The 18783-nt window shown below is 40.9% G+C and overlaps 1 protein-coding gene across 1 annotated transcript in view; it reads left to right on the plus strand.

Moving 5' to 3' along the window:
* The first annotated feature begins 1674 nt into the window (after window positions 1-1674).
* Window positions 1675-18783, plus strand: part of ABHD5 (abhydrolase domain containing 5, lysophosphatidic acid acyltransferase) — a 28225-nt gene continuing 11116 nt past the window's right edge. Inside the window, exons 1-3 of the mRNA XM_066193856.1 lie at window positions 1675-1819; window positions 15363-15448; window positions 15726-16098. Coding sequence (XP_066049953.1) covers window positions 1689-1819; window positions 15363-15448; window positions 15726-16098 — 590 coding nt within the window. The 5' untranslated portion in view covers window positions 1675-1688. The remainder of the gene's footprint in view (window positions 1820-15362; window positions 15449-15725; window positions 16099-18783) is intronic.

Genomic DNA, 18783 nt, shown 5'->3' on the forward strand with positions numbered 1-18783 from the left:
ATTTCTTCATGCACAGAAATACAGCTGATTTATCCACATAATCAAATCAGCTCTGAAGAAACTGAGTCATTCCCCAGTAAGAGAAAGGACTGCTAAGTGGGAGTGGGCTGCTTGTACAGTTATACTTTTAAACAAGTGTAACCAATTACTGTTCGGGTGAGCACCACTGAATTAAAATCAGAGAGATAATTGCATCTGGACACTTGCACATTCCATGAGTAGGATGTAAATCTCATTTATGAGGTTTTAAACTTACTATTCCATTGAAATTAGAAAGAAATAAAATCATAGCATTCAGAGCTATTGTTTCAGGCTGTTTGCAAATGCCAGCGACCATCTTTGCAAACCTTTGCCAGCGATCACATACTTCTACACACACTGATAGTCACTTTTCTTGTAAATAAAATCTTCCAGAGCAATAATAAAATTAAATACACTCTCCTGAGAAAAATACCAGATTGCCAAACCATTGTGACACAGCCAAACAAACTTTAGCTGAGATTGTGTAATCTCAACAATCACTGTTGTCAAATTGCAGAATGGTTTTAGCTGAGAATTATTTCAACTATTACCAAATTCACCTTATACCTCTTATCAAAGGACTTCAGAAACCAAAAGAAACAATAATCATCATTCCCTCTGCTCTTCTAAAAACAGCTTTAGAGCTCAGTGACAAAATTCAGACGAAACGCAAGACTTAAAATCTTCTCGCCACTCCTTCTACTTGCTGCACTTTGCCGCTTTGTTTCAATTAAGGTTTGTTGATTGCCCAATAAAAAAGCAGTTCTTATGTAGCTGAACAATACCAGAACCAATATTATGAGGTCAAATGCTGTCCAAAACAAGCACATCCCAGCATTCTCCCCACAGGCATGGCTGCACCTAAGTCTTTCAAAACACTTGAAAATTACAATCGCAATAGGTACTCTACTTGTAATAGTCTTAGGGACAGATAATACTTAATTTGCATCCAGAACTCCTGATTTGCTTCTTATGTACGTAAAAACAACAATTTTTGTTCTGCTGGCTAACCCTGCTGCCCTCTTTGCAGGCCTTGCTGAGTTGGCCCAAAGATATGTCTGTGGGGGAGCTGACGCTTTAGTTCGGGTTCTGCTCCCTCTCCTGCTTTACTTGTCAGCTGTTTGCTGCCACGGGGGCTTTGCCACCTCTCTCCAATGCCTCTGCTCGCTGTTGCGTCCCCGCCGTGCGCCACTCGGTGGGAAAACAGTGGGGAACGTGGCCCCTCGGTAGATAGATATGCACGGTACGCCCAGTGAGTACTGTGTGCACTTATTATGTCTGCAGAGTGTGCAGTGTGCACAGTACAGGATACACACACATGCACCGTGCGCCCCACACTCACGGGGCAGAGACGCCCCTCTGCCCGCCCGGGAAGCCGCGGCCCTTCTGCACGGGCCGGATCTGTGCCGCCATCCCGGCATCAGGAGTCTACCAACGGGAGCCCTGCTCCAGCCATGCCACCGGCGGGCGGCTGGGCAGCGCCCGGGACCCTCTCCCCTCTGTGGGGGAGCGTGCCCGGCGCCCACACAACCCCCGGGGCTGGCCCGCGGCGCTCCGGGCACTGCGGGGACGCGCACGGCGGCGCTCGGGGGTGTGGGTGGCTCCGCGGGGATGACGCAGGCGGCGGGCGGGCAGGAGGGAGGGAGTAAGAGAGGGAGGAGCCCGTGATGGCCGGTGCCGCCGCCGTTGCGCTGTCCCTCTCTGCGCTGCCGGCCACCGCCACCGCCGCCCCTCCGCCGCTGTCAGCTGGAGACCACCGCGCCGCCGCCATGGCCGAGGAGGAGGCTCCCAGCGAAGGGTGAGTGGAGCGGCCGCGGGGTGGCCCCCGTCCTCTCCGCGGGTGTCCTGGACGGCGGCAGGAAACCTTTCGGGGTGCCCGGGCCGTGCCGTGCCGTGCCGTGCCGCTACGGGTACTGCTCGCCCGCCTCCTCTCGCCGCCGGCCCGTCTGCCCGCTGCGCCTACAGGCTGCGGGGCGGCGGCGGGGGCCGGCCGCTGTGCCGGGGGCCGGGTGGGCTCCCGCCTCCCCGAGCGCCCGCCGGGCTCCGCGCTCCGCTCCGGCCCTGCCGCGCTCCGGCATCGCCGCTCGGGCGCTCCCCGGCGTGCGGGCACACTGCCTGCCATGTTTTCCTGCCGCACAGCCCGCCCTCCTGCCATGGCTTCCCGCCTTCTGGCATGGGTAGGCTCCCGGCAGGGTTTGCCACCGGCTCCCTGCGAGCCCTGTGTCCCCGCTGCTTCGCCTTCTGCGCTGGAGCTCCGCCGTGGCCGGCCAGCTGTTGTCATTGCACACCTGCCTGCAGGCGTGTCCCTGAGCGTTTCCTGCCGCTTTGCTTTGGCGTATGTACGCGCTCCGACTGTCATCCACCCTTCCCTTGGTGCCCCAGGGGTCACACGGCTGTGTGTAGTGCTGGCCCATGCTCCTGTGTGCCTCTGCGGCTTTCTCTGTGCATACAGATCTTCATTCTGTACGTTCACTTTGATGTACAGCAGACAGTACACTTGTCAGCCTCTCTGTGTCATTAAATTACAAGCATACGCTGTTGCTCTAACTTTTCCAGTACTGTATGCTACCCTGATAACTTTTTCTTTCCTTTCACTGTCCCAAGGCATTCACATCTCCTGAAATAACTCCTAAGCTACCCTGCCCCATTCTTAATATATACTTCTAATATTTGTTTGCAACCACTTACACCCTTATGCTTGACTTTTTTATGGCTAATAGTCATTCTTCTGCCTGAAATTACATAGTTCCTCACTATATCTTTTGAGCGTGTACATTCAAATGGTTGTATACGAGTTTACTAACCAATGATCTGTTCTTCAATTCACATGTTCTATACTCCAGTATGACTTCTTAGGGTGTGCTTTATTTCTTGTTACACTTAAACTTCCATTGCAGACCCATTTTTATACCTTTCCATTGCCCCCAAATAAGTTGTCTGCCCCTGTAGAATAATGCAGTTATCCTATCTCCGAGTTTGTTTACCAGACGTGCTTAATATATCTGCTGGGCACTTATCTTAAAGTTTGCTCCATCACATTTTATGGTTCTAGTCCAAACACTACTCTATCAGAATATATCTAGCTCTGCTTTAGTCATACTTGTGCTTTATTCCTTTTGTCAGATGTGTAAATACGCTTTGTATGCATTGTTTACGTGAATTTTTCCTCTTCCTCTGTGCTTTAAATATCAGGTGGTATATCCCATTGCTGATTGCCTAGTCCTCAAAAACTCATTTCTTGCCTTTTCTTCTACATCTCTCTTCTTGCATAACTAAGTCTTGTGTTACTTTTGAGAAATCAGACTTAAAATTCTTCAGCTACTTGCATGAATATCCTGCTGTGCATTCATGACTTCATAATTAAGGATATTGCTATTTGCATGTTTTCATGTTATGTGTCTGTTTTGTTATCTTTTGAAACTACTTGTGTTCTCAGTCTTGTTCTTTTTTTAGTCCTTTGTCCAGCTTGGGATTTTGGTATTTCATCTTACATATTTTCCTGCTCTGCCAGCTCCATCTGACCAGATCTGGACTATCCATCTTTTCCAAATTCCCTGTTATGCTATTTTATCACCATATGTACACAGCATTCTCATTTAAAATGCAAACTCCAAAAGCTTGCCTTTCAAAGAATTATGCACTCTTGTCTACTCTGTAACTCTGCATTCTCCTCCCTTCCTCAAACTTAAAATAGCTTTCCAAAATCTTCCCCTCCACACAACCTCTGCCTTCTGCAACATTACCCACTTGAAACTTCAAGTGAAACCCTTCTTGGTTCTGTGTTCTTTCTGACCTCTTGACAGTCTTAAATACAAGTAGTTTGTAAAGCTTCTTGTTGCTGGTTTACAGGTTTTCTAAGTACAAGTCTTAAAATAGCTCTGCCGCAGCCTGTTTTGTTTCTGTGTTCATTCAGCGCATTAGCCTGAACGGCATTAGCTGTCTGGTTTGATCACACAGAGTGCTGAGTGCTGCTGAGACGGTGCCAAGCACCCTCAACTCGAGTTGCCTTTCAGGATTGCAGGATCGTAACACTCGTTGATCTGGACATAGGGTTAGGCTGAATTTTCAAGAGGATTATTGCAGGTTTCTCATGTGGTTTACACAGCTGGATGGCTTTTAAGGGGTATTGATTTTCAAAACTTCTGAACGATTAGATGTTGATGTGGTATTTTTCAGAGTAAGCCTTCCAATTCAGTAAAGACTTCTAAGAACAAAATCTTATCCTTTTCCATGAATTTCCAGAAAGTGCATTTGTGTTGAAATGTTAGTGCTTTTATTTCTAGCAATAATTAAAATTAGCATTTGTTCATCTTTCAAAGCTGAGCAAACTCAGAACTCAGGGGAAGTTTATAAATGAGAGAAATATGTTAAATAATTTTTCATTTAGAATGCAGTGTTAGGAAGTTAAAATGTACCATCAAACCCCTAGAATAAATTACTTGTGACAGGTATACACAAAGAATAAACTCAAAGTTTATCTGCTTTGAAAACAATAGTGTGACTCAATTTGTTATGCAACTTACTTGCTTTGTTGCAATTTGGTAACTGTGCAAAGCATGGTGAAAACAGAATAACAGTGGTTCAGTTACTTTCTGGAAGATCTCAGCTGAAAAATATTCATGAAAATATTCATGGCCCTGTCCTAACTTTGAATTAGAAGATTAACTAAACAAATGTTTTAGTAGTCACAATGACAGTGCTTGGTTAACATGTCACCTGCTAGTGATTTCCAAACCTGTTTACAGCCTTGGACCTCCTCTGTGTAAGTTTTAGGTGGAGACTTCTGCCTGTGAGAGGCAGACAGCCTCGTGTGAACCTTTTGCCAGTACTGCATTCACTTATTCACTCTGTATGCAGCAGGACTGCTTGTGGCTTGTAATATGATGAGGAAGAACAGCTAGTAAATGTGTGTATACATACAGAAAAAAGATCACCAAACTGCAAATGACCTTTAGTCTCACAAAATAGTGGCTTGGAGTAAAGGTAAAGACATATACTCTTAACACCAGTGTTCACAATTATTTTTGTGTTATCCTTCAAGCTTGTTAGTGTTACAGAACTCAATTTTGAAGTGAGCTGTTTGATTAATAAAAGAGGAATCATTTATTTGGCTTGATAGAACCTATGTCTTCTCCTTAGTAGGGTGGTTCACAGTGTTACAGCATGAAGGAACACTTTCAACTCAGAATTTTTGCCTGAATTTTTTGCTGGTTACATGATATAGGTTATAAAGGAAACTGAGTGGGTAGGCTGCTGAAAGCAGGGTCCTGCTTACTTTTCTTCTTACCTATAGTGCAGGTGATCAAACGCAGGTTTGGTAGCTACAACTTGCATTTTTTAAAACTGAGTGAGTTTTAAGTGCAGTGGGGAAAGCAGATGCAGAAAAAAGACTAAAGGTCATTTCCTTCCTCTTCTGATTTTGTCTTCCTGGTTGGCAGGTTATGTCAGTCAAAGCTTCAGTGCTTAATGCCTTTTGTGTTACATGCATGAGCTCATCAGAAGTATTTGTATGAGCAGGTTTTCAGGCATTTATGGGATTATTTCTAATGGTTTCCGGTACTTGTATGAATCTGGGAATGGAAGGTCTGTGTTCATCAAGATCTCTCATCTCACCTAATGCAGACTAAGAGAAAGAGGGAAAGATGGCAAAATGTAACAGGGGCTATCTTCTCATTCTGGTGGCAGAAGAAAGATGCTCATAACCCCACTTTACAGGTATCAAGCAGAGACACTTCTTCAGATGCTGCTGGAGTAGACTTAGGTGGGGGTCTTAGCCCCAGTGGAAGTGACAGTGAAGCTAGAAATCCAGAGGGGCAGCAACTAGCTGTGGGGCTGCTAGAGTGCTGGTGACTATGGGTCATTGGAGAGCACAAATTTTAGCCAGTACTGCATGTATCTGAGTATATGAAAAGGTGTTTCAGAGCCTGTTGGGGGCTGATAGGCCCAGTTAGAGACCCACCTCTTTGAGAGGGATATTGTCTGTGTGCCGGGTTTCTCTTACTGTTCTGAACTTCTATGGGAGACTCTGAACAACTCTCCGAACTGATAAACTATTAAAATGTCTTTTCTTTTATGTAGTGGTTTATTAAGATTTCTTGCTGAGGAAATTTTGATTCTTGTGTTTCATAACTTCTTCATATTTACTTGCAATTCTGACATTCTTTTGGGATGATTTGCATTGACAGCCAGGGAGAAGAGGGCATGGGAGGAAAGGTGAGTGTCTGCATTTATATTGGCTCAGAAGGATCCAGATGAGAGGCTGAGCAGCAGGAGAGAGGTCAGTGGAGAAGAGAGATTTGTGAGTCAGTAAAGCTGTGTAAGGGAATGAGGTCGATCTGGAATAAGGTTAAGAGGGTAAAAGGAGGATTTTAAGTGGCAGCAAGAACACATGGTGAGGAATGACAAAGGAGGAAGGTGCTCTGAATGTGTTGTACTAGAAAACTCTAGATGATAGGAGACTACAGAAAGGAGGGAAACATGCAGGCATAAAAAATGCATTCTCTAAAAGAAGATGCAAGAGCACCTGTTGCCATTGAGAAAATCTGCTTATATATTGAAGTGAGGGAGAGAAGGGTGTGGCAAAGGCCGAAATACAGAAATGGGGTGGGTTAGTGCTCTAACAGACCATTGTAGAATTTTTACTTAGTTGCATTTAGTAATTTGGTGTCATATTGACACCAAAAGCTTCTTAATTAGTTCTTTACCTTTCCATAAGGGGACTTTTGTTGTGATGACTTTTTAGACCCATTTAACTTCTTTACTATTTTTCAGACTACTTGCACTTCCTTGACACCAAAATCATTTGTGGTGTAAGCATGTAGAGAAAAGAGTCTGTTGTCAAAAGGATTGTGAGCCTCTTAGGTTTTCCAGAAAATGGAAATGGAGATAGGTATGTTGACTACCAGTTCTTGCATTTTGACATACGTAACTTTGTCACCACTTTAGGTGACTGTGATAAAGGAACACATCATAGAAGCTGCTCTAGTGAGTTGCAGCAAAACAACCTTCAGTATATATTTATACTTGTGTGCAAGTGGAGTTTGTGTATAACATGTTTGGAGCTGAGGGAAGAGATCATATGCTTTAGATAGTCCTACATCTGTGTTCTTATATGGGCCCTTATGGAAAAATGAAAGCATTCATCTCCTAATGTTGTTATCAAAATTGTGCATGATATACAATGGAATTTTACCAAAAGAGAAGCAGGGTAGAATGTGGGTGGGCAATGGTGCAGGTTAGTGAGAGGTGCATGTTGCATGTCTGCTTTGCTCTTGTCCGGTTTGATGGAATTTGGGAATAGACTGAAATGTAGGCTGCTAGCATGGTAGGTATGAGAAGCCTGACAAGGATTAAGCCAGGTTGAAGTCATGGAATATCTGAAGGGCAGCAGGAATACATCAGCTGATGTACAAATAAAATAAAAGCAGTAGAAAGTTGAATAACATCTGAGGGGCACCAAGAGGAAATTTTCATTTCCTTAATTTTAGTTATGCTTTTCTTCAGAGATTCTTACTGCAATGTGCAGTGTGTTGTTTTTAAAAACTTGTGAAATGTGTGGCATTGGCAAGTTGTATCAGATGTGAGTTTACTGTGGAGGAGGCAGAGGTAGGACCTCTGTGTTACCTAACCCGTGGTCTCTGTCACAAGGTTGAGGAGTTTTAGTGGGGTTGTGCAGCTTCCCCCTTGCTTCTCCTTTGCATCTTTATCTTTGAATTCTGTGTTTTTCCATACTTGGCATGTAGTTGCTAATATGATATTTCTTTGGAATTTTTTTTTTTAAAGCTTTTAGATAAGAATGTGAAACTGAGTTGGGTGCTGTCACAGCTTCTTTATAAAGCAGTGTGAGCATTGCAGGTTGCAGGCTTGGGTGACACGCCACGGGTAAACTTCATTCTTGTGGTACATACTGAAAAAGCACTTGCCCTGAAATGGACACGTTTGGGTATAGCTAGAAAGAGGGTGGAAGAAATTATAAAAGCATAGAAAAAAGGACACATATGGTTTAAAAAAAAAAAAAAAAGGCAGTGCTGGAAGACACAGAAGAAAGGGAGAGGGGGCTGCAGTGGTGCAAGTTATACTTCAAGGTGTACCAGTGTCTGAGGTCCAACATGGGAGGGAGCAGAATTGTAGGTCCTCTCCTTCATGAATGCTCAGATTGCTCAAGTGACTTAAAATAAGCATGGTAAACTTTACTATCTCTAAAATAGCCGGAAAATCTCATTGGTTATGGATTCACATTCATGAGGTACATTTTCCAGTTAATTTTGATAAAAACAGTAATAAAACTTGCTTCTGAATTTTTATATAAATTCTGATGTTGAATGTTCTGAACACAGAGTTCAAGATGCAGTAAATACATGAGGAATGCATTGTTTCACCTCTGCCCTCATGTAGTGCAATATTCTGCAATAACCTATTATGGGTTTTGTGTTGGAATGGAGCTGATATATGTTACACTTCCTAGAAATATTATGCAGAGGTTTTCAAAACATTCTGTTTTAATGTTACTGGAGCATCCAAGAGTTTCACAACATCTAATTGCATGGAACATCTTGGCTCAAAACTCATCTAAACAGAACCTTATGGGCAGGGTTATAATGTCATCTGGGAAAAAAAAATTGTTATCCTTTTTTAACCTGGTGGCAATGATTTCATCCATTTTTTGTCTCCTCATGAAAATGGTAAACAGATATTTCTTAAAGCAGAGAGGTTTTTTGTACCCCTACCATATTCCTAATACTTGCTTCTGGGTCTTGCCTCTTTAGTATGCACTTCAAGGTCTTTCCCCGAGGGTTTTTAGTCTGTTCATGCAGCGAAAGTGAAACATGGAATGTTTTTCTTTTCCTGGTTTTTGTCTCCAGCTGCCAGAGTGTTTTGTCCTAGGAGCATCTGATGCAAATTGTTGTGGTTGCTACATCTGACTTCTATTGTATATGCAGAAGCTTTGTCCCTGAATATGCAGCCTTCACAACAACAGTTACTGTGTATGCCTGAATGATTGCAACTATATTCACTGTTCTCAGAAGACAAACATTAAAGAACATGCTGCACTTTAGGGACAGGAATGAAGGACTTCAAGGGCTTCTAAAATTGCTTATGCTCTTAAGGTTCTCATGAAATCATATCCTGAGCCTTGTTGCAGAAACATCCCTGCCTAGTTAAATGTGGACTTGATGTCATGATTATATGTTACTGTCTGTCAGTGGCAGCTCTGACTTAAAAGCTTGATGTCTTCCACCTTGACTCACAGTCTTTCTTTCCACCTTGTTAGTTCATAGGTCTGCTGGTTAACTTTCTGGCTTTTCTGTGGCTGGGTTAAACCACAATTGTCTGGTTTAAAATCTACTGCCTTTTAAATCTGATTTTCACAAATCTGGCACAGAGAACAGCCACCAAAATGGACCTTGGATATAGTGATCACGAAAATATTTTTCTTTACATATTAGGGGGTTTTGTCATGGTGGTGTTGCTGGTAACTGTTAACAAAGAAGGATTGATTCTTGCCATAATCAGTCATGTAAACAGCAGCCAATATTCTCTTATTGCAGGCTATTAATAAAAATTAATGAAATGGGAAAGGAAAAGTTTATTATAACTCAATTCTGTCACGGGTAGAAATGAGCCAGGTGTAAACCTGCTACTTTTCTCTGACATTTTGACACAGAAAGTTCTATTTGATTGTGTCCTCTTTGACTTTTTCTTTTGCTTTTTATTGTTTCAGGTTATTACCCATAAACTCGAAGTTTAGTAACTAAATATAGAATTTGCTCTGAAAACTTGGTGGTGTTGATGGTGGAAGAAACCATCCTATGTACCCCTTAAGCTTTGTGTAGACTACTGCTGATGCTGAGGAAAATACAGAAAGCATCCAGTAAAAAGGAGATAATGAAAATGTAAAAGGGTATCTGTAGTTACTTCACATAAATATCTATCCTGTGTTAACTGTAAAGTGTTTATAGAGCATTATAGTGAAACAGTTTTATTTTTAAAACTGACACTTTGCCTTAAATTTTATATGCTGGCCTCTTTCCCAGTTATGAATACCTGATGCTTTTTTTCACTCATCCTTTTTTGCCCATTCTTATTATTTCTATAACAACTGTAAGGCCTGAATGAGTTTTGAGAAGTAACATGGTGTTTTTTAGATGAGGTTTATGCAAGACCTTAGAACTTAGTGAACCTTATGTTGCTTATATTTAGATTTCAACATATTGGCAATTTTGAATTCCTTTGCTAGCACAGTAGTGCAAAATTACTTCATGCATAAACAAGAGGGTAGAATCTGAGCTGGCTTTCCAATAGCTTACCTTTGTTTTTTTTCTGTTAGGGTGTAAGAGTCTCTTAATTTTGGAGCTAGCTTGAATTGCTGGGTGCTTATAACTGTGTTGTCAGCTGAACGACCTGAAAATCCCAGTGCCATTCCTCTTGGTGCTGGGCAGAAACAGTTCCAAATTCTCTGCATTAATTTGTTTTTCTTTCCTTAATTCTAAATGGCTGAAATTAATTCTGAGAGTCAGGAGAGAGGAGAGGGTTAGGGTTTTTGAGAGATCAGCTTCACTCTAATAAGATTTAAAGGTAAAGGGCAAAGCTTGAAGTACTTTAGCTTGAACAGTGCGTTTACTCAGTGTTTCAGGTTTTTAAGTTTTTCAGCTTTCTCCCTAGCTAAAATCTTGGTAGTTTGCAATATTGTCTGCAAAAGTTAGATTAAAAATATTAAATACATTTGTTTCCTGAGAGCAAGACAAACAGATGTGCTGCTCTGTTGCTTGTGCATTCAATTACTTTCCCATAATCCTTCCTTTGCAAGTTACTGTGTATTTGTTGTATAACCTGAGCTCTGGTAATTTTTAAGTCCAAATAATTCTTTGTGACAAGAAAATCTGGTCTCCATGCTCCCGTCACTGCTGCATGGATTTTGGTCTGTACTGGGAGTTTTGATTACCATACTAACTTCAAAATTCTTAATGAAAAGCTGATTTTATATTCAACACTTTAGAAAGGTTTTTGCATGTCCTGTCTTGGTGAATAAGAAATTTTTGACTGGTGGTCATGTAGCAAATGGTACTGTATTCATTTACTCTGGTTTGGTGGAGTTCTGTTACCTTTTGGCAACCTGTTTGCAAACCCCGGGTTTTTTGGTTTGCTGTTCTGCCACACAGACTCTCCGCAGGTCATGACAGCCAGGTCTGCAATGCTGGTATATGAGGAGGTTCCTCCATTGAATGATTTCAAGAGTACTACATCTTGTAAGCCATGCATTCATATAACTCTAACGTGGGTAAATCATAAACTTGGAAAGTGTGAGAATGACCTCCATTTCTGTGCATTTAAATCTCCTGGAAAGAGTTATAAGCAACTTCTGCTGAATATTTTTATGTGGTAGAGCTTCCATTTTTAAAATCCACATTACAAGCCAGAAATCAAATAGTCTGTTCCGCTGTTTCAGTACATACCTCATTGTTAAAATACATGTTTTCAATTCTTCAGGAGTATCTTAGCTTTCACGAGCTTTTTGTGAGTAGGTCAAATTTGTAACTGACTGCTGATCCATTGTCTTGCATGGAATCAATTCTCACCAAGCTGAATAGGGTTAATGGAGCTGACAGAAAGGTAACTGTGGTACAACCAATTTGCCCCATTCTTCCTTGGGTTTGATCTGAGTAGTGGAGGTGCATGTGGGTCAGGCTCAGTGTGCCTCTGCCTCTACTTGATTCTCAGTTCTTTTGAAAGTTACCCCCAGGCAATTCAAGCGGTGCTGTGACAGCAAGTTCTTGATTCAAATTTGCATTCAAGTAGCTAAGGACAAGCAGTATAATCCTGAGCTCCACTTAACACAATGTTCATTTACTCATTAAGTGTCGAAATATAGTAATAATTTTTTTTTTTCCTTTCTTATGCTTGCAGCCAGGGTCTCAGAACACTTGCTCCAGCCAGCTAGTGTGTTAGATCCCGCCTTGGCCCCTGCATGTGGTGGTTGCAGCTTCACTTTGTCAGATGTTTGTGCATGTGTCACTTTTGTTTGCATTATTTATTACTGCATTTGGTCATCAGCATAGGCTACTGATGGTCCCCACTAATCTTCTAGTCTCACACTAATCACTTTGACTTTCACTAAGGTCGTTCAGTGGGCGTCTCCAGGGCTTTCCCTTACCTTCTGGTGTCCTTCCCTAGATGTGTTAGAAGTCTGGAAGTCTGTGAGGGGATCTGTCAGCAAAGAGAGTGACTTCTTTGAATGCCTGGCAGGCCAGCAGCCCTCCATCCCACCTGCTAGCCTCTGATTTTTCCAGCCTCTGTTACTCCAGATGTTCTCAGGCAGATGTGAAAAATGTAACTAACCCCAAACTGAAGATGCAAGGAGTCACCCTATGCAATACTTTGCCCTACTGCTGGTTATTATTTTAGTATGGATGTGCACACTGGTTATGTTACTACATGGCCACAAACAAACACACAGGTTAAATTCCACTTGTTATGTGCCTTGGTAATTTGGTGTGTAACACCTGTAAATACGTTTGGTAAAAAATTATTAAAATTTGGGCTGTCAGTTGCCAGATTTATTTTACACTTTCTGAAACAGCAAGCAGCTAAGCCCAGTGGACGTCTTAACTCCTCAAAATACAAGGTTCTGCTCTTGATTTTTTGTAAAAAGACAGATGGGAACAAAGTGTAAGGGAAGTGGTGGGTGATGAGAGCAGTGTGGGGTTTGCCTCTTCCGGCGGTGGGTAGCTCACTTACAATGTGAAACTACTGCTGGAATATTTCATTTTCTTTCGTAACTCTTCTCCATTGCTGGTGTGCTCTCCGTTTTGAAGGGTCCATTGCTTCATTTTTGTCATTATGTAGCACTTACAGCTTTATATCACAGAAATAAAAATTATAGACCATGTAAGCAGTGGATGTTCCTGTATGCATTTAGAAGACACATTTAACACAGACGTACAAAAGAAATGATTGAACTATAGCCTTCCAAAGTTATCAGAAAAATTATTCGAATAGGCTAAAGTGATGTTTATTCTCCATGTCTGGAAAGCATCTAGCAATGTGGAAAATCATTTTTGGAAGGAGGCAAACAAAGGATTAAGTCTTGAATATAGGTAACTAAATATTTTCTTTCTAAATGAATGTTTCTAGAAAATGCTCAGTCTCTTTTGCTTGAAAGCTTTCACTGCTTACTCTTTTAGTTCAGCAAGTACAACAGGACAGAATTGCAAACAGTTGTAATTTTAAAAGCTTCAGCTTGCTGACTGTATTTGTCGAAGTCTATGTGTATGCAATGTCTCTTCTGAATTAAAATCGAAGTATTTGTAAACAGTTCTTGTAACTAAGAAAAGAAGGAGCGGGCAACTTTACCATTCTGATACATTTTCCTAAATAATTTTCCGAAGTATTCAGGTGCCTCCCTAGACCTAGGAAATATAATTCTGCGAGCGTGATCTGTAGATATCACGTCTGTTTCGTTGTGGCCATATCCCTGCACTGTTTTCTTGTTGACATGTTGCAGCTTTACATTTCTGTAAATAAATAAATAAAATCCTTAAAGTTTTTTTTTTTTTTGCTGATTCTGTGGTTTTTCTGAGAAGAAACAGTTCACAGGGTTTCAGTTTCAGCTGGTTTTGTTTCTGACCTAAGAGTTAAGAATGAAAATGCCTAGTTGAGCATATGACTACCAGAAAGCTTGACTCAGAAGAGTGGTGACCTAGCTGTTGTTTAATAATTTACCAGAGTAATTCATAGCACTGGACACAATTAGTATTACTGTTAAACTTGGATTTCACGGTTACTTGCGGGCGAAATTACTTTTGGCTTGTCAAAGCTTTAACGTCTTAAAAATCTTACTTTTAAACAAATGTATAGTTTAATGTGGAAGCAGAATACTTGGATGCCCATTTTCCTATAATGTGCTAAATTCCTTCATTTCTTAGATTGCATGAGCACGTGGCATGGAAGGATGTACAACCATCTGTTCCCACTCCCTCAATTCAAATGATTATAACAATTCCCATGGTCCCTCCTTATAACAATTCCAGTGATCTGGTGGGTCAGGAAGGTTATTTACAGAACGGCCAGATATCAGTGTAGAGGAGTAAATAATACTGAATAGCAGTGGGCCTGAGTGATTGGATGATTAATCCTTTCTGGTCAGATATGGTTTGGGGCTTTTTTTTCTTCCTGTCCCCTCACAGGTTTCTGTGAATCTGAACGATATTGCTTGCAGTTTCATTGTGTATTCCCAGAAAACCTTCCATGTCGTATCATAAATTTAAGGAGCTATGCAGCTGTAGTAGGTCAGTCCCTTAGAATGTGTGGAGAAGATCCTTTCGATAAAGAACTTGTGGGGCCCGATCTTTTTAATTTATTACTGATGTGTTGTGCGCACTGAAAAACTGGATATTAGTGGCCTAATAGTCTTTTAGCATTAGTTGTTGTAAAACTAATACTTTCAGCATTCAGTCCTGAAAATTCCTGAAACTGGAAAGCAGTTCAGTGTAGAAAAAGAGTGCTAGAGAAAGTTGATTTGGTGACTGACATTCCGTTCCCTGTGAGGAACGGTCCTGCAGTGGCAGCTTTGCACTGGTAGTCTAAGCCACTTTAAAACCAGGTGAGAGATGGAAAAATAAGATTCCATCATAAAAACAAGGGGTAAATTAGCACCCAGGAAGAGCTGTACCAAATTGCCATATCCTTTGCAGCACTGGGAGAGGCAATGCTGCCAGCTGAGTCATTCCCCCTGTTCTCATGGTCGAGCTGGCAGTACCAAGATAGTAACTGACAGCTGGAAAAGCAGCTTCTGTTGAGAGTTGCTGGTTTGTTTTCTTCTGGGACTTTGTTTCTAAGTTCATAATTAAGGTCCTAGGTTTTTGCTTAGCTAGGATAAACCTGCTTATTTTTCACTTTTTAAATTTAGAGTAATAATCAGTTCAGGTTAGGCTGGTGAACACAGAGCTTATTGCTTTTTTTGAAATGATAGGTTCATGCAAGGTTATGCCTGTGCAGGCAGACTTCCAAAGGAACTTGAGAGGAGACTGGAAACTCCAGTGATTGTTACTTATCCTGTCAAGCTTGTTGGGTTGATGTGAGGGCTCATGTCTCCAGATCAGTACGCTGTGATAGGAGGACACGGTGGAAGAACGGCTCACCCTTTGAAGAATGCCTGTTTGTAACACCACTGTATAAAATGTCAGGAAAAAATTAATTCCCTCCCACTGCAAAATTATGTTCTTCACACCGTGTGCTTAATGTAGGCTCTCATATGAAGAGCAGCAAAAGAAATGTCTTCAAAGCATTAGTGCCAAAAGTTACCATGCTGCTCAAGACATTTTTATTCTGTATTGCTGTTGTAGGTTTGGATGGTTATTCAGCTGGCTTCCTGCCTGGTGTCCCACATCACTGCTACACCTTAAAGAGGCTGAGGACAAAATGCTAAAATGTAAGTCTTTGGTTTTTAGTAAGTTTCATAGATGTAACTAGATTTTCCATAAATTTACATTAAATATAATGAGAGAAGTTTTTCAGTATGCCTTTTACTGAAGATAGAAAATTATTTTAATGAAAATTACGTTTTCATTTTTCACTTATGTAGATATTCGATTAGAAGCTCTCTCCTTTTAAAGGAGCTCCTATTTAAAACAGTGGTTTCAGCAGAGTGTACTTTATGTTTTGTCAGGTGTGTCTAGCAACATAATTTTTTCCCATTTTTTCTCCAGGTATTGCAAGCATATACAATAAACGATACGTGTATATATCTAACGGAAATAAAATATGGACTCTGACATTCTCTCCAGACCTTTCGAATAAAACTCCACTTGTTCTCCTGCATGGGTTTGGAGGAGGTGTTGGACTGTGGGCTCTCAACTTTGAAGATCTCTGTCAGAACAGGACCGTTCATGCTTTTGACCTCTTGGGATTTGGACGTAGCAGTAGACCACACTTTGACACTGATGCTCGGGAAGCAGAAAATCAGTTTGTGGAATCCATAGAAGAATGGAGAAAGGAGGTGGGACTAGAAAAAATGATTTTGCTTGGACACAACCTAGGTGGATTCCTGGCTGCTGCATACTCCTTAAAATATCCATCAAGGTATGTGAAAATAAGGGATTAAAGGGATTCCTTTTCTGTATTTGACTATTGATGTTAATATGGATTTTATTTCCCTAACTCTTTATAGATAATCTTTTTGTAGATGACTGTGATGATTTAAAGAAATGATACTGAATTCTAAGACCGAAGTATTAATTTTATGGTAAATGTATTTTCTGTACCTCTTCAGCTTAGTACCTCATACCATGTTATAAGGTGAAATAGCAGTGAATATATTTGTGGGAATGTTTTGTCTCAAAGACTGTTTTGTGAAGGGAAAACGGGTCTGTTTCCACCAAACTTCCCACTCTTATGGATAACACTGAAACTTCTGAATGTAATTCCCTTAGGTAATTTATGCCTATATACTAGCAGTCAGCCTGGTGCCAGTAGAATGGTAAAAAAATTATTTTAGTGACTCTTTGATTTAAATTGTCTGTATGCCACCTCATATTTCTTTGCAAGACAACCCATCTGCAGCAGTTCTCTAATTGTATTTCATCATCATTTTCTGCACCATGTTGTGTCCAACAATACTTTTTTTTTTTCCCCCTTAAAGTAGTAATTTGTTTCTTTTATCTATCTGGTATAAGTCCAGTTATATATCCCCTGCTGAGCTAGGATCTCACCAGCTGAGGTAATTCTGTATCAAAAAAGGAAAATACTTTTGTTGGTATACACGTAGTGGTCTCCTATGAAAAACTGAATATAAGCTCAAGTCTCCAGATCATACAGCAAATTCTGTATTATATTAAGCATATCTTATTCTTTTCTATTTGTGTCAAGTTTTACTGTTTCTTTGTTTCTCACTTGGAAATATTTGAAGTAATTTCATGCATCATTTTCCCCTAAAACACTTTGCCTTTGTAATTCCAAATGGACAACAGTTAGCACAAGTGGATGGAAATTGTGTGAAAGTAGGTGTGTTTCTGAATCCAGAATTGCAATAAAGAAATGCAGTCCTCTGCTTTAGTGATATAAACCTATTATCCTTTTAGTTATAAACCAACTTCTAGCTAACTGTAGTTAGCTTTTTATAGGGATCACTTATAAGTTCCTCACCTCTTTTTCCAATCTATAAATGGCACTGTCATATCCCTGTGGGATGGGATATTGGTTTTGCCCACTGCTGACTTAAATCAAAAGTGATGCTTTATTTTCATGCCTCACTGTGCTGAAGTTGGGGTTAATTAATTTGGGCGTGTTTCAGTTCATGCTCTCACATTAGTAATGTTTCTCTGAAATTAAACTAAGACCACCAAAATAACAAGTTGACTGTTAGGGCCTTAAAAGATCATTGAATCAAGTGATAAATATAGCACAGCTTTCAGCCAGGTTATCTAACAATGCATTAGAAGCTTAAGGGATTCTGGATACATATTGTTAGGAAAGTAGATCTGTTTCTCCAAGCATAGATGATCCGTTAATTTGCTACACTGTACCAGAGTCACTCATGGAAAATTCAAGGCTCCTAATCCAAAAAGATTCCTATTTAGCATCTTGCCAAGTTGAAGTGGGCCATGATTTTCAAATACTGCAATTTCTGGACATTTACTTTTGGAATGATTCTCATGGTCAACTTCCCATTATCCTGGGTTATGTTTTAGGCTTGATTGCCAAAATGAGAAATGCCAAATGGGAAGGAAATTATTAAGAAAGGAAACATGAAACAAGGCGTACTCTATTTTTATTCATTTGTTTGCTATATTATACTTAATGCCATAGTTTGTACATGGGATGTGTGGCTGTCCTGAAAGGCTCCTCCTTGCTTGCACTGCTGTGGCTCTGGTCTCCTGCTTGGTTTGTACAGTTATATTCCATCCTGTCTTCTCTTGCTGTTGCTGTTTGCTGGAGGGTGTGAGTATGCTCGTAGCCGAGCCAACAACCAAGAAACATCTTCCTGAGGTTAATCTTTCCAACCCTTCATTCCGAGTACAGGTTTTTGGTTTCCCAACTGATCATAACTCAGAAATAACTTCTGGGATTGTTTCTGGCATCATTTTAGGCACTATGAACTCTTCTGTGTTAATATATGATCTCATGGCTTTAACAGGGAAGGAAGTAGTGAAGGAAAAAGCAAAGATAAAAATACAAAATCCATTAGGTTTTAGGATTTAGGTTAGATAAGGCTTTTAGGATCTAGTCCAACTGTTAACCTGGCACTTCTGAGTCCACCACTAACCTGTGTCCTTAAGCAATGCATTCACATATCTAAATACCTCCAAAGATGGGTACTCAATCATTTCCTTGGGCATAGTATCATTAAATAGTATAGGTTGGAAGGGACCTCAAGGTTCATCTAGTTCCAACCCCTCTGCCATGGGCAGAGACACCTCCCGCTAGACCAGATTGTACAAGACAGTTCAAAATGCTTGCAGTGAAGAAATTTTTCCTAATATCCAATCAAAACCTCCTCGAGGCCATTTCCTCCTGTCCAATTGCTTCCTACTTGGGACAAGAGACCAACCCCCACCTTGCTACAACCTCCTGACAGGCAGTTGTAGAGAACAGTAATGAGGAAGCTGACATGGAAAATCATCTTAAAATGGAAAACTATAGCTAAGAGTCACTTTTTTTCCAGAAATCACCACTGTCTAGCACAGTTAAGACTAGCTGTTACTATGCAATTAAACTGAAACGGGACAATTAAAGGGAAAGGGACAATTCTAATCTACCAGGATGAAT

The sequence above is a fragment of the Chamaea fasciata genome, unplaced genomic scaffold, assembly GCF_029207755.1.
Source record: "Chamaea fasciata isolate MVZ Bird 193981 ecotype frontalis unplaced genomic scaffold, bChaFas1.0.hap1 SCAF_1, whole genome shotgun sequence".
NCBI lineage: Eukaryota > Metazoa > Chordata > Aves > Passeriformes > Sylviidae > Chamaea > Chamaea fasciata.